Consider the following 23,464-nt stretch of genomic DNA (forward strand, 5'->3'; position numbering starts at 1 on the left):
CATTGTATTCTTTTCGGCACCAGGTGAAGACCTTTTTATTTTCCCAGACATTTTAGCATTTTAGCTTTCTAGACTTTTAGCTTTGCTGTTTTAAATCTGTATTTTAAATTCCTGCACTGCTGCTAGGTTTTATTGTGGTTGTATTGTTATATTGTGGTTTTAATGCTGTATATATTTTAAATTGTTTTATTGTGTGCCGTTTGGTTTTAATTTTTGTGAACCCCCCAGAGAGCTTTGGCTATTGGGCAGTATAGAAATGAAATAAATAAATAAATAAAGTCCAAAACGTCTGGAGATCTACTTTCTGCCCACCCCTGCTTTACATGGTTGTTTGTATTCATGATTTGGTAATGGATGAGGGAGCCAAGCTGCATTACTGAGTCCTGGCAGGATGTGCAACTGTGGGTGGTGTAAATTTGTCCCAGCTTTGACCACATGGGCACTCACAAGAAAACCCCTCCATGTGGGAACAGCTATGACTTGTAATGGACCATGACACTACTTTGTTTTGTAATGTTATTAATTATTGTTAATTAATAATGTTATTAATATTGCTCTCACATTGTTTTAATATTGGTGTCATATTTATGATATATGCACTGTGAACAGCTTACACATTTTAAGATATTAAGCAGCATAAAAGTAATTAAATAAATAACAAAATAACTAACAAAATAAATTGATTTGCAGCCCACCTGGAGGGCCCCAGGTTTCCCACCTTTACTGTAAAGACGTAGTCCACACCTAGACATCATTTAAATGTCAGTAGCTCCTATTTCATGGCTATAAAATAGGCTATAAAAGTTCCAAAGAAATGAGAGCAAGACCATGAAAGACAACACCTCTTTCATGGAGCACCTCTCCTGACATGAACCTACCCAGACACTACAATCAGCATCTAAGACCTTCCTCTGAATGCCTCCTCTGTGGTAGGGTTAGAAGGTGGCAAGAGGGGAGAGGGCCTTCTCAGTGGTGGCATCTCGATTATAGAATGATCTCCCCACTGAGGCCCACCTGGCACCAACACTGTCAGCTTTCTGGTGCTAGGTTCAGACTCTCCTCTACTCCCAGGCATTTAATGGGATATGATGTGGCACTTATGTCAGCTGACTTTATGTATCTACAATCTTATGGAAATGGTTCTAGCTATTTAAGTTGATTTAAATGTTGTATGTTAAAAATTCTGTAGTATGTTTTATTACCTTTTATTTGTAATTGTTGTGAACTGTCCAGAGACCTTCAGCTATTGGGTGGTGGAAAAATGAAAATCATCATCATCATCATTGCTTTAACTTCAAGTTTCAGCTGTAGATCCCAGTCCTTGGTTTAATGGGAGAGAAAGGTTGAAATTCTCTCTCTCTCTCTCTCTCTGCCATTTGCATCCCTGTTCATGTGATAGGCTGCACAAATATTTGCGTAGCCTATCACGTAAAAATCGGGGATGCAAATGGTGTAGTGGACGCCATTTGCAGCCGTAAAGCTGGTAGATTAACCTAAATGCAGCTGTAAATGGCTGCATTTAGGCTAATATACCAGCTTTACGGCTGCAAATGGCACCCAATATGCCATTTGCATCTGGAGACTTACTTACAGTGATACAGCACGGCAATGACTGCCAGCTGTATCGACATTCACCAGGGACACGGAGCAGGAGGCTGGCTCCACAGGATTGAAGCAATGATGGACCTGACCTGGATGGATTCCATGGGGGGGGGTGGCAGAGGTGAGTGCTCCATTCTGCCATGGTCCCCAATGGGGCTGGATTCTTGGAATCCAGCCTCATTGAGGTCCGTGATGGAATTCTCCTCCATCCCTATTCCCTTTGCTGCAAATCCAATAAAATAGCATCCTTCTGCAGAGACAGTGTAGGATGACAGGTTTCAAAAGAACACAAGGATACTGTGGCCAATTTATCATAGTGACAAAATGTGATTTTTTTAAAAAAAAAAAAAAGAAGAGAGGGGAGGGGGAAGAGTAGCATTTGCTACTAGCTATTATAAATGTATGTGCTTCCACCCACTTAAAAATTTGAAGAGTGCTCCTGCCCACACCTGAAAAAAGTGTGAAAATGCCTCCCATTTTCCCTCCCTCCCAAATGGGGCTGCAAAAGTCAAGGGCCACTTTCATCCTGGCATTAAGCTTAGCTGTGACTTTCTAATGTCAGATTTTTTTTATTTCTTTTTAATAGCTGCCCCCTGCTGTTCAACTCAGGCCTTACCACAATGATATAGCATTTGGGGAAAAAGATGCAGCCCAGTAAGCCAGCACTAGAGGCTAAAATGGAGAAGATCTCCACAGCCACCATGTATTTTCCCTTTGTGCTTAGGTAGGCTGGAACAAAGGACAGCCAAACACTGCAAAACACCAACATGCTGAAGCTGATAAACTTGGCTTCATTGAAACTGTCGGGTAACTTTCTGGCTAGGAAAGCTACTATGAAGCTCACAATGGCCAGGAACCCCAGGAAGCCCAGGACACAGTTAAACATGGTGACTGAACCTTCATTACATTCCAGTACAATGTATTCAGTCATTGAATGCATGTCTAAATCTGGGAATGGGGGAGATATTGCCAACCACACAGTACAAATAGTGGCTTGAATAAGGGAGCTGGTCAGAACAATGGAATTAGCCAGCTTTTCCCCCACCCATCTCCTCATTCTGGACCCTGGCTTAGTGGCCATGAAAGCTAGAACCACAATGATGGTTTTGGCCAACACGCAAGACACCGCCACTGAGAAGATGATGGCAAAAGCAGTTTGTCGGAGTAGACAGGTCAACTTCATAGGCCGGTCAATGAATAGCAGAGGAGAAAGGAAGGAGAGAAGAAGGGATAGGAGGAGAGTGTAGGTGAGTTTCCAGTTGTTGGCTTTGACTATGGGAGTGTCCTTGTGCTTAATGAAGATCCAAAGCACCAAAGCTGTGATGAAAGAAAAGGAAAGAACAACAAGAGCCAGACTGATCCCCAATGGCTCTTTGTAAGACAAAAAGGTTAAATTTTTGGGAATGCATAAATCCCGATCCTCATTTGAATAATGATCTTCTAAACACTGAAAACAGTCATCCATGTCTGAAAAAGAGAATATTTTTTTTTCTTTCTATAGATAGAATTATTGCATACAATTCTTTAGTACTCAATATTTTTAAACCCTGAATAAGGACAGTTAGCTCAAATCCAGTTTGCACAATTATATTTGCAAGAACTAGGAATGGCGGAGAATTCTGCCATGGATTTCAGTGAGGCTGAATGCACTGGCATTAGGCCCCCTGGAACCCATGGTGGAACGGCCTCACACCCCCACCACCTTGCGGAATCCCCCCGGAATGAAACTTACCTGGGGCTCCGGCAGCAGAGGCAGCAGCTGGTCTTTCGGCTGGCTGCTGTGGCCACCATTTGCATCCTGCCAAGCTGCCGTGATAGGCTACATAAGTATTTACATAGCCTATCACAGCAAAGAGCAGGGATGCAAACAGTGGCTGCTATGCCGTTTGCGCTGCTGCTCTTTCCGTGATAGGCTACGTAAGTATTTATGTAGCCTATCACGGTAAAGGCAGCTATGCAAATGGTGGCCACTATGCCATCTGCATGGCTGCCTTTACTGTGATAGGCTATGTAAATACTTACATAGCCTATCACGGAAAGAGCAGTGGCGCAAACAGCATTAGTGGCCGCCATTTGCATCCCTGCTCTTTGCCGTGATAGGCTACGTAAATACTTATATAGCCTATCACGGCATCCTGGGAGGATGCAAATGGCGGCTGCTATGGCAGCAGCCCTGCTGCGGCCGGAACTCCGGCTGCAGACAGCCCTGGCCGGCCGCTCTGTGGAGCTGCCGTGGAGCGGAGCTGACCAGTGAGGATTCTGGGGGGAGGGACAGAGCGCCTCCCCCCACACCGTGAATCACATCTGCGAAAAGGCAAGTGACATTCGTACATCCCTAGCAAGAACTCATATATAGCAGAGGTCCCAAAATAATGGAGGGGAAGCAGATTCTGATCACATAAAGTGTCTTTTTCCTATAGAGATCACAAAGAGTTATCATAACCACCATCTTCACCTTGTCTGGAAATAAAGAAATGTTTTGTTTTGTTTTATTTCTATGAAATTGTGTGAAGAAGACACTTGGGTAATTTGAGGAGATTAATATCAGCAAGCACTGCTCAACTATGATCACTTCTTATTTTTAATACATGAGAGAAATGGGTGTCTGTCTAAAGATCAAGGTGTACATGATACGAATCATAGCCAAAAACATTTTTTAAACTCAGTTCATGACATGTCCTACCCTTCTGGCTCGAAATCTTCCCTTCTGGGCATGGAAGGCAATCATAGCAACAAAATGGCTTCCCTTCCTTCTTTCTTTTACTATAACCAAAATGGCAGACATCATTACACAGAGAAATGGGCTGTACCTGTGTGCCAAAGAAAGTGACAAAAGTTTTAACATTCAGAAAATGCATTCGGAAAGTTTATAACTCACTGGTTGTCCTAAGGTTAAATAATGGGTTGACACTGGGGGAATGGAAATACTTCTAATTAACACATTTAGATAAAGTTTTCAGTCAATATTGCCCACCCTGTCAGGATGCCATCACTCTAGAGAGCATTTGATATACTCTAACTTCTTAGGATCTCAGTTAATGGCTGCTACTGGAATGTTTTGACAATATGAAAAAAGTAAACATTTCTACTCCCTACAAGATTTGGCCAGTCTCTGTCTCACTGGAACACTTTACAATATCATTTGCAGAAATGTACTACAGCTTGATGCAATTTGTTGGTGTTTCTTGCTTACAACTGATTTACTTATGCTGGTAAAGTTTTCAATCTCCGACACATCTTTATGTGAAAGTAGCTTGTACGGAATTCAGTGGGACTTAGATCTAGGTACATTTGCATAGAATTACAGCCTTAGAGGCCCAAACTCAGTAAAATCAGCTCCTGGATTCTTGCCAGGAGAAAGTTAGGGATATAAAAAACATGGTTGGAACAGGCTTCAGCTAAATGGCAGGACACAGTGCAAGAGCTATTTCAGTGCCTAAACAATGATCTTCTTATTGAAGAATGGGCAAATGATGAGATGCACCTCAAAATGTGTACAGACTGTACCTCATTAAAGATGCTGGGCCATACAATGGCACCCACAGCAGTGCTGAACATTTTGTCTTCAGGAGCGCTGGGGTCAATCTTTCCAACTTTGACTCTAAGAAAGGATTGGTTTGGGAATGTGACCCAGTTGATAATATCAAATCCAGATACTAATTCCCCATTTTGGCCAAAGGAAAACATTTCTCCAGCACTGTTGTTAAATGAGACACCTTGCAGATAGTGATGAAGCTAAATTGAAACAACAACAAAAAGGCAAGTCATATGGACATGTAAAGTGGTGTAAGTACATGAAAAGGTGATGATCTTCCACAAGCTACATTTAGTCACTCTGTAAAACCTTTGTGCAGGCTACCCATAGTGCTAATTGAGCATTTAAATAAATTTGTTCCTGCATCATCACCATAATTTCTGTTGTCATTATTCTCTATCTATCTATCTATCTATCTATCTATCTATCTATCTATCAATCAATCAGAATCTATAAACAGCTCTATATCTAAAAAAGATTCCTAAGTGGTAAAAAATAATAATCAGAATACCACACCAATTAAAAATATTTAAAACTGAATTATTACAATAAAACCATGGCTGGTCATTCAGGAGAAGCTTGTTTAAATAAAAACGATGTCTTCAGAAAATGCTGAAAATAAAGAACTGTTGGCACTGGTCTGACATCAGCTGGCAAGGAAGTCCACACTCCACAGAGAGGTTGCCAGTACATTAAAATACCTACTCCAAGTGGACTATGGCCCATGTGAAACCAACAGAAAAGCCTTATCTGATGATGTACTAACTGGGCACACTGCCAAGGGAGAAGGCAATTTCTCAATATAATACAATCAAGAACATATCTAAAGTAACACAACAAAGAGAGAGCCCCTGTTGTTGTTCAGTCGTTCAGTCGTGTCCGACTCTTCGTGACCCCATGGACCATAGCACGCCAGGCCTTCCTGTCCTGCGCTCTCTCCCGGAGCGTGCTCATGTCCATATTCATTGCATCGGTGATGCTATCCAGCCATCTCATCCTCTGCCGTCCCCTTCTCCTTTTGCCTTCAGTCTTTCCCAGCATCAGGGTCTTTTCCAGAGAGTTTTCTCTTCGCATTAGGTGGCCAAAATATTTCAGCTTCAGCTTCATTATCTGTCCTTCCAATGAGCACTCAGGGTTGATTTCCTTTAGGATGGACTGATTTGACCTCCTTGCAGTCCAGGGCACTCGTAAGAGTCTTCTCCAGCACCACAGTTCGAAAGCATCAATTCTTCGGCGCTCAGCCTTCCTTATAGTCCAGCTCTGACAGCCATACATTACTACTGGGAAAACCATAGCTTTGATTAGACGGACCTTTGTCGGCAAGGTGATGTCTCTGCTTCTTACTATGCTGTCTAGGTTGGCCATAGCTTTCCTCCCAAGGAGCAAGCGTCTTTTAATTTCATGGCTACAGTCACCGTCTGCAGTGATCTTGGAGCCCAAGAAAGTAAAATCTGTCACTGCTTCCATTTCTTCCCCTTCTATATGCCAGGAAGTGATAGGGCCAGATGCCATGATCTTAGTTTTTTTTAATGTTGAGTTTCAAACCAGCTTTTGCACTCTCCTCTTTCACCCTCAACAAGAGGCTCTTGAGATCCTCTTCGCTTTCTGCCATTAGGGTGGTATCGTCTGCATATCGGAGGTTGTTGATAATTCTCCCGGCAATCTTAATTCTGACCTGTGATTCATCCAACCCGGCATTTCTCATAATGTACTCTGCATATAAGTTAAATAAGCAGGGTGACAATATGCAGCCTTGTCGTACTCCTTTCCCAATTTTGAACCACTCAGTTGTTCCATGTCTGGTTCTTACTGTTGCTTCTTGACCCTCGTACAGGTTTCTCAGGAGACAGGTAAGGTGGTCTGGTACTCCCATCACTTTCAGAATTTGCCACAGTTTGTTGTGATCCACACAATCAAAGGCTTTAGCGTAGTCAATGAAGCAGAAATAGACGTTTTTCTGGAATTCTCTTGCTTTCTCCATGATGCAGCGAATGTTGGCGATTTGATCTCTAGTTCCTCTGCCTCTTCGAAACCCAGCTTGTACTTCCGGTAGTTCTCGGTTCGCATACTGCTGAAGCCTAGCTTGTAGGATTTTGAGCATCACCTTGCTGGCATGTGAAATGAGCGCAATTGTGCGGTAGTTTGAACACTCTTTGGCATTGCCCTTCTTTGGAATTGGAATGTAAACTGACCTTTTCCAGTCTTGTGGCCACTGTTGAGTGTTCCAGATTTGTTGGCATATTGAATGCAGCACTTTAACAGCATCATCTTTTAGGATTTTAAATAGCTCAGCTGGAAGACTGTCATCTCCACTAGCTTTGTTGTTACTAATGCTTCCTAAGGCCCACTTGACTTCACTCTCTAGGATGTCCGGCTCAAGTTCAGTGACCACACTATCATGGCTATCAGGGACATTCAGATCTTTCCTGTATAGTTCTTCTGTGTATTCTTGCCACCTCTTCTTAATCTCATCTGCTTCTGTGAGGTCCCTGCCTTCTTTGTCCTTTATCATGCCCGTCTTTGCACAAAACGTTCCCTTGAGATCTCCAATTTTCTTGAAGAGATCTCTAGTCTTTCCCATTCTGTTGTTTTCCTCGATTTCTTTGCATTGTTCATTTAAGAAGGCCTTCTTGTCTCTCCTTGCTATTCTCTGGAACTCTGCATTCAGTTGGGTATATCTTCCCCTTTCTCCCTTGCTTTTCGCTTCCCTTCTTTCATGAGCTACTTATAAAGCCTCATCAGACAGCCACTTGGCTTTCTTGCATTTCTTTTTCTTTGGGACGGATTTCGTTGCTGCCTCCTGAACAATGTTACGGACCTCCGTCCATAGTTCCTCAGGCACTCTGTCTATCAGGTCTAATCCCTGAAATCTATTCCTCACCTCCACTGTATATTCATCAGGGATATGATTTAGGTCATACCTGAACGGTTTAGTGGTTTTCCTGACATTCTTCAATTTAAGCCGAAATTTTGCAAGAAGCAGCTCATGATCTGAGCCACAGTCAGCTCCAGGTCTTGTTTTTACTGACTGTATGGAGCTTCTCCATCTTTGGCTGCAAAGGACATAATCAATCTGATTTCGATATTGACCATCTGGTGACGTCCATGTGTAGAGTCGCCTCTTGTGCTGTTGGAAAAGAGTGTTTGCTATGATCAGCATGTTCTCTTGGCAAAACTCTATTAGCTTTTGTCCTGCTTCATTTTGTACACCAAGGCCATGCTTGCCTGTTATCCCGGTGATTTCTTGACTTCCTACTTTAGCATTCCAATCCCCTATGATGAAGAGGACATCTTTTTTGGGTGTTAGTTCTAGAAGGTGTTGTAGGTCTTCATAGAACCGATCAACCTCAGCTTCTTCGGCCTCAGTGGTTGGGGCATAGACTTGAATTACTGTGATGTTGAATGGTTTGCCTTGGATTCGTACTGAGATCATTCTATCATTTTTAAGATTGTACCCCAGTACTGCTTTTCCCACCCTTTTGTTGACTATGAGTGCTACTCCATTTCTTCTAAGGGATTCTTGCCCACAATAGTAGATATGATGGTCACCTGAATTAAATTCGCCCATGCCTGTCCATTTTAGTTCGCTGATTCCCAAGATGTCGATGTTCAATCTTGCCATCTCATGTTTGACCACCTCCAGCTTACCTTGATTCATTGATCTGACATTCCAGGTTCCTAAACAATATTGTTCTTTACAGCATTGGATTTTCTTTTCACCACCAGACACATCCACAGCTGAGTGTCCTTTCGGCTTTGGCCCAGCCGCTTCACTCTTTCTGGCGCTACTTGGAAATACCCTCTGCTCTTCCCCAGTAGCATATTGGACACCTTCCGACCTGAGGGGCTCATCTTCCGGCGTCATATCTTTTAGCCTTGTGATATGTTCCATGGGGTTTTCTTGGCAAGAATACTGGAGTGGGTTGCCATTTCTTTCTCCAGTGGACCACATTTTGTCAGAACTCTCTGCCATGACCTGTCCGTCTTGGGTGGCCCTGCACGGCATAGCTTATGGCTTCACTGAGTTACGCAAGCCCCTTCGCCACAACAAGGCAGTGATCCATGAAGGGGAGAAAGCCCCTGAGACACAGATAAATGCAGGCTTAAAATGTAATCAAAAAGCAACAGAAAGGATGGAAAGTAGTATGCATTTATTGATTTCTGTACCACCTCATAGCTGAAGCTCTCTGGGTGGTTCACCACAATTGATTAAAAAATACAGAAACAACAACACTACAAAATACACCATTATGATAAAATGGTTATATATATATATATATATATATATATATATATATATAAATTTAAACAGCCAAAAACAATTTCAGTAACGATTTTTTAATAGACCGTTATTTTCCACATGGCAATTCAGTATCTGGTATGTAGAGTTTTTAAAACTTGAAGGCCAGTTTGCTCTCACTAGAACAGGTCATAATCCAGAGAGCTCTTCTGCCTCTTTAATAGATACATCCAAAAGTGTCTTATTCATGCTCCTCAACCCAGGCCTATTTCCCTCCTGCCTTTTGCATCAGAGTAAGCAGGAGGGGAGAGTGCAGGCATGACCCTACCATTAGGCAGAGTGTGATGGCTGCTTCAGGCAGCATATGATGAGGGACATAGTGTAGGAAGTAGACAGAGCTGTGTGTGCCATGTGGCATACCTTGAACTCTCTAAGATAGCCTGCCTGCCCTCAGGTGCAGTGGAGAAGGCTGTTCCATTATCAATGCTGTAAGCAACCTTCAGCTACCACTGTGACTGGCCTTTGTAAATAACATGAATGACTGGATTCACCACCTTCACCTTTGCCTCAAGCAGCAAGATGCCTCAGGCCAGCCCTGAGAGGGTGAGTAACAGCAGCAACATTGGAGGGAAAGGGACTAAATATGGGATCTGTTTTATGCTTCATTGTTCCAGCCAGTCAGCCATTCCACTCCCGCTGCCACCTGGTTTTAGGTCCCACAACAACCCAGGAGTTACTCAGCATACCATACCCAATGAGCATGCTCAGTCCACATTGGGCTGTCCTTGGAATTCCACACCCCTAAAGTTGTATTTCAGCAAACCTTGGGATTCCTTAAGCCCACTGATACCTCCCTATTGTGGGTGGCGAGTGCTGTTTTTAGGGATGGACGGAACACTTACCTTCCATTCCATTCCATTTCTGCTGGGGGGGGAGGCGCTCCATCCCTCCCCCGGAATCCTCGATGGGGGGGGAGGCAATCCGGTCCTCCCCCCTGGAATCCTGCCTGGCCAGCTCCTCTCCGTGGCCAAGCCATGGAGCCGCCGGCCAGCTCCGGCCACCCGCAGCTGGACATTCAGCCGCTGGGCATCCCTGGAAGGACGCAAATGGCGGCTGTCGTAGCCACCGCCATTTGCATCCCTGTATTTAGCTGTGATAGGCTACATAAATATTTACATAGCCTATCACAGCAGGGGGAAAAAAAACCCAGCAGACACAAATGGCGGTAGCCACCACCATTTGCGTATGCTGGGTTTCCCCCCCCCCGCCATGATAGGCTACGTAAATACTTATGTAGCCTATCACGGCCTCCACGGGGATTCAAATAGCGTCCCTGCATTAGCCATGATAGGCTACATACGTATTTACGTAGCCTATCACGGCTATGAAGAGGAAGTGAATGGCGGCCGCAGGACGGCCGCCATTCGCAAAGCAGCGCGGATGGAAGCAGGTAAGTGCTCCGTTTCGCGTGCCTTTTGTGGGTTGGGGGGGCGGGGGCTTCGTTCCGCGATGGATTTCGGGGGGCTGAATGCACTGGCATTCGGCCTCACCGAGATCCGTTGCGGAATTCTCTGACATCCCTAGCTGTTTTAGCTACATAAGGACAGGTGTTGTTGTCGTTCAATCGTTCAGTCATGTCCGACTCTTCGTGACCCCATGGACCACAGCATGCCAGGCCTTCCTGTCTTCTGCTCTCTCCCGGAGCATGCTCAGCTCAAGTTCATATTCATTGCTTTGGTGATGCTATCTAGCCATCTCATCCTCTGCTGTCCCCTTCCCCTTTTGCCTTCAATCCTTCCCAACATCAGGGTCTTTTCCAGGGAGTTTTCTCTTTGCATTAGGTGGCCACAATATTTGAGCTTCAGCTTGGTATCTGTCCTTCCAGTGAGCAGTCAGGGTAAGGACAGGTACTCACCTCTGAACATCTGAAACAGAGGGGATGTATGCTAGTTCGTTATATGAATTCAAGAAACCCAGAGGCCTAGAAAGAATGCACAGAATTGCTCCCCCCCTCCGCCCCACGTCCAGCTTGCCTGGCTGCAGGGAGGGTATTTTTCTGGGGGGGCAGAGACAAGTGGAACTCCACTGGCATTCCTTAGTGGTACCACCAGGGAGGGGAGGGACTTACCGGCCATTTTAGGCTGAGGAGTCCCTTCCTCCATCCTCTTTGAAGCGTGGCTGCAGAGCAGGTGGCATGCGCTCTTGCAGCCGGTGAAGAGGCCGGCTGTCTCCCTTGGGGAGACATCAGAGGTGTCCTGTCTCCCTTGGGGAGCATCAGAGGTGGCTTTACTGAAGCTGGCCGGGCAGCCGCGTCACTTGTAGGCCATGTGTGTTGGCCCGCAGTGGGCGGTGGTGGCGGCGGTACCTTTCTACTGGTGTCTGTCGGGCCATGCCTTGTCCGCTCTGTTGAGTGGCTGTTGTTTTTGTTGCCTTCCTCCAGGCCAGCACACCCACAGAGGTTGTGGGTGAGGGAGAGACGGCTACTGCTTTGGCAAGCTTCTCAACACGCTGCTCTGATCAGCATGAAGGTGAGCGGTGCAGCCGCTCCTCCTTGGCCTAGCAGGCTGGGGATTTGGTGGGAAGGCCAATATGGCTATTCCCTATTTGGAGTGGACTCTGGGGCAGTGTGAGGGGAGCAGACGAGTGGCACGGCAGCTCCGCTGGGGCCTATCAAGCCTCCTGATATATACAGTAGGTCCTTTGATCTGTGGGCATGAGGTGCCTCTTCCTCCCCTCATGGCTGCCATACTGCTTGAGTGGGTGGTTTGCTGTTCACTGCCCGGGTGGGTTAGGGGCCCTTAGGCACAGCAGCACCTTTTCTTCCAGTCGCTCCTTCTGGTGGATTTTGGCTGTGAGTTTGCATTTGTCCTTCCCCACACATGGGAGGTTGTACCTTGATGGGGTTGTGGGAAGAGAGAGAGAGAGATGCAGAATCTCTGCATCTCTGTTATTGAGGGATGAGTTTGTAGAGGTATTTCCCTCCCCTCCCTATTCTGTGAACAGGAATTAAAGGATAACAACAAGCCTGGGGATAAGGAACGGGACAGGGTGAGATGGAAGAAGGTGTCCTGCATGGGCAAGTTAGCACCTGGTTTCCTCATTTACATGAGTGTTTTCCAACAGAGATGGAATGTAGGAGGATTGGCCTTTGATGCCTTCAATCCTTGGGATATCAAGGACCAAGACCACTGGCTGCTAGGCCAGGTTCTGCAGACAGGCCTGACAGTGGCCACATCCTGGCCACACAACAACCTACCTCGGCTGAGAATTTTGTTCTCGAGATTCCTGTGCCTAGACTTGCATATTCTGCCATGAAGGCTCAGTCTGTTTGCTCTAGCGGCCCACCCAAACTTTAAGGGCTTGCAGGGCCTTAGTTGGGATAAACAGGTGCAGGAAGGTTGGTTGGGGTAATAGCCCTCTTCAAAAGTGGCCCAGCCCAGTTAGAATCAAGCCCCTCATGCAACTGTTGCAGCGGACCCATGGAAGAGGCAGTGTGCTTAGAAAGAGGATTTTCAGAGGGGTTCTGGTCAGGGCCAGCATAGGCCCACTTTTCTCAGAACTAGAAGTCTATCCACAGCATTGAACATCCTTGAATGAGCAGTGAGAGACAGGATAGGCTTGCAGAGTATAGTCCATTATTAGGATGATCTTCTGTTACAGGCCTTGGGGTTCCTGCCCAGTCCTCTCATTTAATGCAAGAGTTCTGCACATTGACTGAGGAACTGGAAATACCCTTGCTAACAATATTACCCAAGGCCCACTATCCATCTTAATGTCCCTGGGGGATTGTGCTGGATTCCATTAAACAATGCAGTAAACTCCCGAGGGATCAGCTCCAGGCATTATGAGAGAAGATCCTGGCAATCGAATGCTCTCATAAGGTCATAGAATCATAGAATAGTAGGGTTGGAAGGGGCCTACAAGGCCATTGAGTCCAACCCCCTGCTCACTTCATGCCCTTCAGGAAGTGGTGGATATTTTTTCACTGGCAAAGCCATTGCCCCAGGCTGGCCATTTCTGAGGTGGCTGTGTTGTGCCATGTAGGTTTTAGGCTCCCACAACACTGACTTAGGGTTTCTTCTGCCACAGGAGAGGATCTTGGTTCAGGCTTCCATTTTTTCCGGAGCTTAATAGTGTTTCATTTTCTGGAAACAGAAGTTGCTCTTGGAGGCTGAGCTGCAGATATGCTATGATGCCTCCGGCAGGTGGGGCTTTGGGGTCATTTTGCAGGATCATTTTGTGCAGAGCTGGGGCCTGACAATTGGCCACTCGGATCTGTCAGGATCTCACTTACTGGAATTTCTTCCATATACATGGCAGCCCATAATTGGGCAGATTGAATGTCTAATTCCAAAATTCGTTTTGGGTGTAATGATCAAGCTTCCATTCATGTCATTACCACACTGTCCCCCTGCAAGCTGAGAGTGATGACTCTGGTTTACGAACACTTAACCTGCACTGCCTCTGGTGAAATATCTGGTTTCGCGTGAGGCATATCACTGACCAGGACAATGCCAGTGCCGATGCTTTCTCTCATAACCAGATGCAAAGGTTCTGGTAACTGGATCCCTGGGTGCTGCCACTTCTGGAGACCAAGCTAGTGGCTTTCTGGGAGATTGGTGAATTTTGGCAGAGCAAGCCATGGTGCACTCCATAGGTCACAGTACAAGGGCCTCTTATACCAAGGCAGATACAGAGTCCTCTGCTTTCAGGTCGGACATTCAGCTGCAGCAGTTGTGGCTCATTTAGGTAGACCACCTTTATGGTTCCGAGTCCATTCCTGGAGGATAGGACCCTTGGCCAGGACTATTGGTGATAAGCTGGCAGCACTTGCCTTCGGGTTCAGAACAAAGGCTGCCCGACAACACCACAGATTTTGGTGTCTGGTGCACCCGACAGAGTTGGGCAAGAGTGTCACCTGTGGAACTTATTCAAGGCACCCACTGTCCTCTGGCATTCCACTATGTCTGCAAGATCAGTGGCCCTCAGTGCAACTCTCCTTATGAAGCAATTCTGTTCCTTGTGGCAGAATGGACAGCCTTCTTTGGGATGTTTCAAATTTCCTAACTAGTGGTGGTGATGTTTCCGAACAGGCTTTCTTAATTATGGGATATTCAGTTCTCACAACAGGTTGTACATCTGGCTCGGGAGGCCCAGGATGAACCTGCAGGATACAGGTGTGAGAGTGTCCTTATTTCCCATCCATGTCATGGAATTATGCTCCGTAAAGGCTGTGGAGGCTTTCATTGGTATTAGGGGGCAGGGGCCCGTCTCCTGTTTCATCATGACGATGGTTAGCCCTTAACTGAAACATTCACTTTGGTGATCTTAAAGGTGGCCTGGGAAGCATTAGGCCTGTGAGCCTTTCAATTCCTTCCATATCTGGGCTGCTTCCACCACCATCTCTCTTGGTTTCGTGCCTGATAGGGTTCAAGCAGGGTGGCAGTTGTAGGGATGTACAAATCCCTTACCTTGTTCTGGTGGCGGCATCCACTGGAGGGGGGGAGGTGCTCTGTCTCTCCCCCCAGAATCCTCAACGGGGGGGAGGTGATCCAGTCCTCTCCCCTGGAACTCTTGACGGCCGGCTGTGCTCTGCGGCAGCTCCACTGGAGCCACCGCCATCCGGAACATCCACCCCAGGTAAGTCTCATCCCAGGGGGGATCCACGGGGGGTGGCAGGGGGGTGGCAGGCCATTCCACCATGGATTTCAGGGGGCTGAATGCCAGTGCATTCGGCCTCACTGAAATCCGTGGCGGAATTCTCTGCCATCCCTAGGCAGTTGGTGCTCTAAGGCCTTCTGATCTTATATGCAGTCATTCCAGGGGCATTAGTGGTGCATAGCTACTTAGTGTTCAAGCTCTCACCTGCTAGTTTTTGTTCCCTTAGATCATTGGATTGAGGGGAACTGGTGTGTGTGCTCTTACATGGGCATAGCAGTGTGAAATGGGATGGACAGAGGGCTTCCAGATCAAGCTGAGGAGCCAGTAGGGATGTACGAAACTGACTTACCTTTTCGCAGAATCTTTTGCAGTGTGGGGGGAGGTGCTCCATCCTTCCCCCCAGAATCCTCGAGGGGGGGGGAGGTGATCCACTCTTTCCCCCTGGAATCCTGGACGGACGGCTCCGCTCCGCGGCCAGGCCGCAGAGCAGTCGGCCAGGGCCGTCCGCAGCCGGATTTCTGGCCGCGGATGGGCTGGTGCAGACACAAATGGCGGCCGCCGTAGTGGTCGTCATTTGCGTCCACCCAGACAGTCGTGATAGGCTACATAAGTACCACCTTGTACACAGTTAAAATCCTACTCATTTGCTTTTCATGAAAGAGCTGGATGGGATCAGAGGACAGGATTGAGTACTCCTTAGATTCATCCACACTAAACTAGGTATTCATAATTTGGTAACATTAAAAAGAAATCGAAGTGATAAAACCCTTATACACTTCAACCTGGAAACATACATCTAGTAACACAAGATGAATCATACTTATTAAAAATAATAATCATAATACTAAAAAGTCACAATGAAGCATGAACTAAGAATCAAATCAGTGATGTTAAAAAAAAATTCTGAGCAAGGGAAGCAGTGAAATGACTGAAAGGGGGAGTTGTAACTCTCCTAGAACACAGAGGGGAAAATACCAATCTTTATAGGGAAAGAGCTTTCTACTGAGGGGACAGTGACCTTTCTGGTGATCTTACAATGGTGCCGAAGGGGGAAAACATGTGGCATGAGAGCAGCAAGGACAGGTGGTGCATGGCTGCTAGCGCTGATAAGAAAAGCATCCAGCATCTTAATTTTCCCAGAATGCCTCTGGACCCTAAGGGGCCCAGAATAACTCTAGGGTTGTCAAGTTGGTGACTGCAGCTTCTTCACCTGGGATTTTTCTAATCAGCAAACACACACACATACACACGCACACACAAAATAAACATTTTTTAAAATGTATTTTTAGGAATTACAAAACTAAAGGATTACTAGCATCAGCCCACTAACGTAGGGTGTGTATAAGCTCGCTTGTGTCTGTGTGCTCAGGACCTTACCCGCCATGGCTGTTCACTCAGAAGCTCCTGTCTTTCTCCAACCACCATTGCTCTGTGTTTGGATGTTGATGAACTCATGGATTGCAAAGCACGTGCCACAGCATGGACAGCATTGTAGATGCTGTAGCTGTGGCTGGTCATGCTCATTTCAAAAACAGAGGCAGGAAGACTCTCCAGCTTCTCCTCCCCAGTGCAGATTTTCTCATTTTGCTTTTCAACCTGACTACTTGGGAAGAAACAGTTGAATGCCTGTTGCCAGAAATCCCTGATAAAGCCGTCTTCTTTTTCTGAAATAGGGTTCCTCATCCGAAGAAATTTCTGGAATCCAGTCACATCTTTTGAGTGAATTTCAAAGGATAGAGCACCATGGATGATGTCTATATCCAAAAATCTTTGAAAAGGAATTGAAGTGAACTCCATCTGGGCCGTCATTACCCAGACTTTACCTTTGGTCTTAATTGGTATGTCTTCAACTTCTGAAACCTGGGGAAACATTCTCAGAAATATCATCGTGTGGCTTTCACCATTTAAGACCACAACATTGGCAGTGCTACTCATAATAACCTTATATGTTTCAATCCACTCTGCCACCATTTCAGCAATGCCAGTGGTAAAGTACAGTGTTGGCAAAGTTTCTATAAAGTCAAAGCAGATTCCTCTCTGGGAAAACTTGGGAAGTGCAGTTTGTACAAACCTCTGTCCACTGTCATCTTTTATAATGATAACCCCGATCCAGGTCCACCTGAAAAACAGCAGCAACTGGAGAATCCCTGCATACTGGTGGCCCCCATTAGGGAACATCTGTTGGAAGAAAGCTCCTTGGCTTTGCTTATCCATTACTGGAGCAGAGCCATACCCAACCTATAAGGAGAAAGAAAGGGTGGAAAGTGCTCTTAATTCATAACTACAAATGAACCAAAATGAAGTGTTTTCTTAGTCAGGAGTTATATTTTGACAAGCAGGCAATGAGAAAATCTAGTAATGCACTTTCTATCTCCAAAACACAATACCTCATCAAAAAGGCATGAAAAATGTAACTGTCTCATTAAAATCTTATAATCCATGAACATATCGTACCTGTGGCATCTTGTAGATGTACAGAACGGTTGCAATGAAGAGACACACATTTGAGTTAGGACCCCCGATGACAGTTACTGCATTATTCTGGACATCACACTTGTAATTAGGAATGAATCTGTCCCATGTGGAGAGAAGTTCCAGTGAGGCAAGATAAGTCCAGCTTGCTACAAAATGGCTATTATAGATGAGGAAGCCCAGGGTGAAGTTGGCTAAACTCTGGTGATTTTCATTGATCTCCTTTACAGCAAATACAAAAGCCAGAATGTGTTGGTAGGTCTGAGTCACAAATCTGTGGTGAGATTTACATGCTGAATTAGAGTGTCTGTCCTTCAGAATATGGGAGGTGCAACAATTCCATTCAATAGATGTTTAGCAAATATATTGCACAAAAAGAGACTGTATGGGCCCAGTTCATGGATGGAAATGAGATGAACTCTTGTCACATTGGCATGGACTTTTGACATCTCTGAATGTCACCACCACTACAACACTTACCTGGACGCCAAATACACATTTGTACATATGCAATATTCACGATCCGGGAGAGTGCGCAGGACAGGAAGACCTGGTGTGCTATGGTCCATGGGGTCACGAAGAGTCGGACATGACTGAACGACTGAACAACAATAACAAAATATTCAAAGCCATTCTTAACCTGGACTTGATTTATGGATTTATTAATTCTATTGCATACTGTGAGACTTACTCAATGGCTATAAAAACTCAATGGGACTTAATTCTGAGCAGATATGTATAGGTTCTCTATACAGAATTGAATAGTTTTTATTTGACCAGATATTGTTCAGGGTGAAGAAAAAAACTGAAACAGTAGATATAATAGATGCTGTCACCTCTCTCATGAAAAATATTATTAAAGCTAAGAATAAATGTCTCAAAAATCCACCTATTGATATAAAGTTTCTCTGGAAACTTATTAATTTCAATATTACTTCCTTGAATTATTCCAGGTAGCCCCCAAACAAAACAGAGTATATAGTTGCCATTCCCTCTAATCTATACAAGACAAAGAGCTTTCATTCTACAGATCTGACATATTACAGGAAATTCTTAAGAAATTAGTTATAAAAGTATGTGTAGGATATAAATTCCTGGACTATTGACGATGGTAATGAAGAGGAGGAGGAGAAAAGAAGGGAGGCTGCATTTCTTTTAAAAAAGAAAGAAAGAAAGAAAGAAAGAAAGAAAGAAAGGTGTGCAGACCCAATCATTCCTACCCCACTTTTATTTTTCTTATTTTATTTATTTAATATGGTTTTTAGTCTGCCTTCCAGGATAGATGTCTCTTAAGCAGGTGTACAAGTTAAAAATACAAATATTTATATTTGATATTAAAGCCAGATGCATCAGCTTGCCTGAGAATACTATCTAAACAGATATATAATATGGTAGAAATAACAAAGAATCTAGAGTGTACTTGCTTAGATGTAAAGGCTGTTCCTCAAACATATTTGCCATAATACATCTCTTAGTTTTTAAGGGTCCACAAATCTCTTGATTGTTTTGGCTGTAACTGGCTAACATAGATACCCCTCTGAAAAACAATGTGGTTAAGAAAACTTACATGAGGTCTTCAAAGAGTTCATGAGAAACTTGTGATCTGAAGCTTATAGGGTTGGAAAATATATAGATCTGAGAAATAATGCCAGCAATTATGAGGTCTCCTGACTGATAATACTTGTGATTGATTGGAAGAGGTTCACTAATAATACAGTTTGCAACAGGAGCTTCACACACTGTCTGAGGCAGTAGCAGTAATGCCAACGGCATGAGTAGAAATATAATGTCTGAACATTTTCCTTTTAGACCACTGTTCTCCTGATCTTTCATTGTCATTCATGTGTCCCTGAGTACCCCAGTCTAGCTTTAATGAACACTCCGTCCGCTTATTCAGATTTAGGATTGTACAATGTGCAGACTGATGGGTCCTTTTTCTATCTTTAGCCCCTGCTCTGAATGAGCTCTAAACTAAGAGCTTTGTCCCATATTGGTTCATTGTTTTGATGGTGACAGCTGGAACTCCCACAGGACTTGGAGAAGAAGTAGAAGTAATAATTGTCAATATGATAATTATAGGGGAATGAATAATCTCTTCAGAATTACAGGTTCTTGGCAACACTGCAGGAGAAAGCAAATTTATCACACATATTTAGCAGAGGTTTCCTCAATGGAATAGGTAGGTAAGAGACCTGTAATAGAAAGAGCTTAGGGGAAGACCTGTAGCTTTGTGTTAGAGCACATGCTTTGCATGTACAAGGCTTTAGGTTCAGTCTCTGGCATCTCAAGAAAAGGCTGTGGGAAGATCTGCATCTGAAACCTTGGAGAGTTGCTGCCAGTCATGACTGAGCTACATGGATCTCATAATCTAATTTGGTATAAGACACTTTACTATGTTCCTACATAATGACCAAATTATAGGATAGGCCACTAAGGGTAAAATCGACCGTAAGTCCTACTTAGAGTAGACCTATTGCAATAAACAGGGCTTAAGTTAATCATGACTGGGACTAACTTAAGACTCCATTTCAGTGAGTCTACTCGAAGTTCAATTCAACCCATGGAAAACAAGTTCTTAAAGTAGAAAGGGCTAATATGAAAAGAAAGACATTGCCAAGTTCTCTCTATTTCTGGCATGCTGTAGGGCACAAATATTAAATTTGGCTTATTTATTTATTTATTTATTTATTATTTATTTATTATTTATTTATCCACCCTATAACATCATGATATCAGGGCAGCGTATAGATAAAATCACTTTAAACAGTGTAAAACTATAAATGATTTAAATAGCTAAAACATATATTAAATCATTAAGCTAGCAATTTAAAATCTAAAACAATAAAACAGTTAAAAACAGTGTGCAAACCCAGGGAATCCAATTAGCCCTCAAACCTTTGGTAAACAGCCATGTTTTAACTTGGTGCCAAAATGAAACCAGTGTTAGGGATGGCAGAGAATTCCGCTACGGATTCCAGTGAGGCCGGATTCTAGGGATGTCATGTCAGAGAATTCTGCGACGCATCTCGGTGAGGCCGAATGCCAGTGCATTCAGCCCCCCAAAATCCAGCACGGAACGGCCTGCCACCCCCCTGCTCCCCGCGGATCCCCCCCGGAATGAGACTTACCTGGGGCGGATGTTCTGGATGGCAGCGGCTCCGGCGGTGGCTTCGGCAGTGGAGGTGGCGGCGGCTGGTCTTCCGAACGGCTGCCGCCACCGCCATTTACAGTCTGTGTCTCCCCCCCCCCATAGACGTGATAGGCTAGGTAAAGACTTACGTAGCCTATCACGTCTGGGTTAAAAAAAAAAAAGCATACGCAAATTGCGGCGGCTACGGCCACTGCCATTTGCGTTCCTTATTTTTCGCCGTCTTAGTCTACGTCAATATTTATGTAGACTAAGATGAAGAAAAGAAAGGGGAATGCAAATAGCACCCACTACGCTATTTGTGTTCCCCTTTCTTTTCTTTGTCTTAGTCTACATAAATATTGAGGTAGACTAAGACGGTGAAAAATAAGGAATGCAAATGGTGGCAGCCATAGCCGCCGCCATTTGCGTATGTATTTGTTTGTTTTTTTATTACCCAGAGCCCGTCTGCGGCCAGAAATCCGGCTGCAGACAGCCCTGGCTGGCTGCTCTGCGGAGCCGCTGCAGAGCGGAGCCAGCTGAGCAGGATTCCGGGGGGGGGAGGACCAGATCATCTCCCCCCCATCAAGGATTCTGGGGGGGAGGGACGAGGCACCTCCCCCCCACCGCGAATCACATCCACGAACAGGTGAGTTTCGTACATCCCTGACCAGTGTCTGCACCAATCAGCCTCCAAGAGGAGTACATTCCACAACCAGGGTGCCACAGCAGAAAAAGCCCCCTCCCACCTCCCACCATAGTGTATATCTCACAGAGGAGGGCTCCTCCAACAGATCTCAATCCTTGGGCAAGCATATATAGGGGGAGGCGCTCCCTCAAATATCGAGGTCCCAAGCTGCCAAACTTTGTCAAAATAGAGTGCTTCAAACTACAGAAGGTCACTTCAGTTGTCATGGAGCAACCTACTATTCCTTCCAGCTTATAATTATATTGCCAACTGAAAAAAGAGAGCATCTGTTTTTCTTCTACTCTGGTAAAGTTCAAACAAAACAAAAGTAGTTGATACGTATCCATATTTATTCTCCCAACCGCACACCTAGATGAAGACATGAGATGAACTAAGAGCCACAAACTTTATTAATTTTTTACATGGTAATGCAAAATATGTAACTTTTCAATCCCCAACTTCACAATTAGTATGCATACAGAGGTTTATTGAGACCAAAATTAAATACATTTTTGACAACAAATACTATATACTATTGCTGTGCCAAAATCTGTTCTCCAGATTCCCAAACGTTTTGTCTCCAGTGAAAATGGCTTCTGCTTTTCTGCCTCATTCTCAGGTAGGGATGTCATAGAATTCCGCCACGGATCTCGGTGAGGCAGAATGCCAGTGCATTCGGCCCCCCGAAATCCATGGCAGAACGAAGCCCCCTGTCCCCCCACCCCGTGAAAGGCATGCGAAACGGGACACCTACATGCTGCCATTCGCGCTGCTTTGCAAATGGTGACCGTGTCTGCGGCTGCCATTTGCTTCTTCATAGGGGTGCACGAAAGTCACTTACCTGGTCTCGCAGCTTGCTTCGCGGTGGGGGGGAGGCGCTTTGCTGCTCCCCCCTAAGTTCAGGCCAGGGGGGAGGCTTCCCTCCTCGCCTGGTCGAAATTCAGGCCGGGGGGGAGGCTTCCCGCCTTGCCCGGCCGAAATTCAGGCCGGGGAGAAGCGCCCCGTCTCCCCGGCCGCGAACTTCAAAAGAAAAAAAAAATGCCCCTGTGATAGGCTACATAACGATTAACGTAGCCTATCATGGCTAGATCTGCAAAGTCAGCCGTGATGGGCTACGTTAATCGTCACGTAGCCTATCATGGGTGACTTTGAAAAAAAAAAAAAGTGCGTACGCAAATGGCGGCCCCCATAGGGACCCGCCATTCGCATTCCTTATTTGGTCCCTGTAGTCTACGTAAAGATTTACGTAGACTACGGTGAAAATAAGGGCAACGCTATTTGAGTTGTCCTTATTTTCGCTGTAGTCTACGTAAATCTTTACGTAGACTACAGGGACCAAATAAGGAGCAGGAATGGCGGCTCCCTATGGGGGCCGCCATTAGCCATACGCGCTTTTTTTTTTTTAAGTCACCCGTGATAGGCTACGTGACGAATAACGTAGCCTATCACGGCTGACTTTGGAAATCTAGCCGTGATAGGCTACGTGAATCATTATGTAGCCTATCGCAGGGATGTTTGTTTTTTTTTTACTTTGCTTGTAATGGTGGCGGCGGCAGCCGGTCGAAAGACCGGCTGCCGCCCCCGCCCCTGACGAAGACCTGCCAAACCGCTGCCAGGACCCGCCGCCGGGAGGGACATTCGTGAAAGGTAAGTCCCATCCCGGGGGGGGTGGGGGGGGAGAGAATTTCTCCCCGAACAACCTTCGGAGGACCGAATGCGTTGGCGCTCGGCCCCCCGAAGTTTCGGGAAGAAATTCTCCCCCATCCCTACTTCTTCATTATATCCATGACAGGCTACATAAATACACCATTTGCATCCCTGCGGAAGCCGTGTGATAGGCTGCATAAGTATTTACGTAGCCTATCATGGCAAAAAAAAAAAAAAAGGAACAGAAATGGCAGCGGCTACAGTGGTCACCATTTGCATTCCCTTTTTTTTTTTTGACGTGATAGGCTACGTAAATATTTACGTAGACTATCAGGGCAAAAGAGAGGGGCGCAAATGGTGTAGTGGCCGCCATTTACTGTTGTTTTTTTTTTGCCTTAATAGGCTACGTAAATATTTACATAGCCTATCGTGGCAAAATACAGGGATACAAATGGTGGTGGCTATGGCAGCCGCCATTTGCGTCCCTGTGCA

The 23,464-nt window shown here is 45.3% G+C and overlaps 1 protein-coding gene across 1 annotated transcript; it reads right to left on the reverse strand.

Annotated features, from left to right (window-relative positions):
- Nucleotides 1–2,140: 2,140 nt before the first annotated feature.
- On the reverse strand, nt 2,141–19,283 carry LOC146342485 (vomeronasal type-2 receptor 26-like). The gene is made up of 6 exons (XM_084807859.1): nt 19,078–19,283; nt 17,493–17,670; nt 16,416–17,276; nt 5,110–5,337; nt 4,286–4,412; nt 2,141–3,069 (listed from the first exon to the last, which is right to left on the reverse strand). The coding sequence occupies exons 1-6, from the start codon at nt 19,281–19,283 to the stop codon at nt 2,141–2,143; spliced, it is 2,529 nt and encodes an 842-aa protein (XP_084663985.1).
- Between the last annotated feature and the right edge of the window lie 4,181 nt (nt 19,284–23,464).

Source organism: Heloderma suspectum, chromosome 6 (genome assembly GCF_057233095.1).
Source record: "Heloderma suspectum isolate Gila_16-S chromosome 6, 16-S_ref, whole genome shotgun sequence".
NCBI lineage: Eukaryota > Metazoa > Chordata > Lepidosauria > Squamata > Helodermatidae > Heloderma > Heloderma suspectum.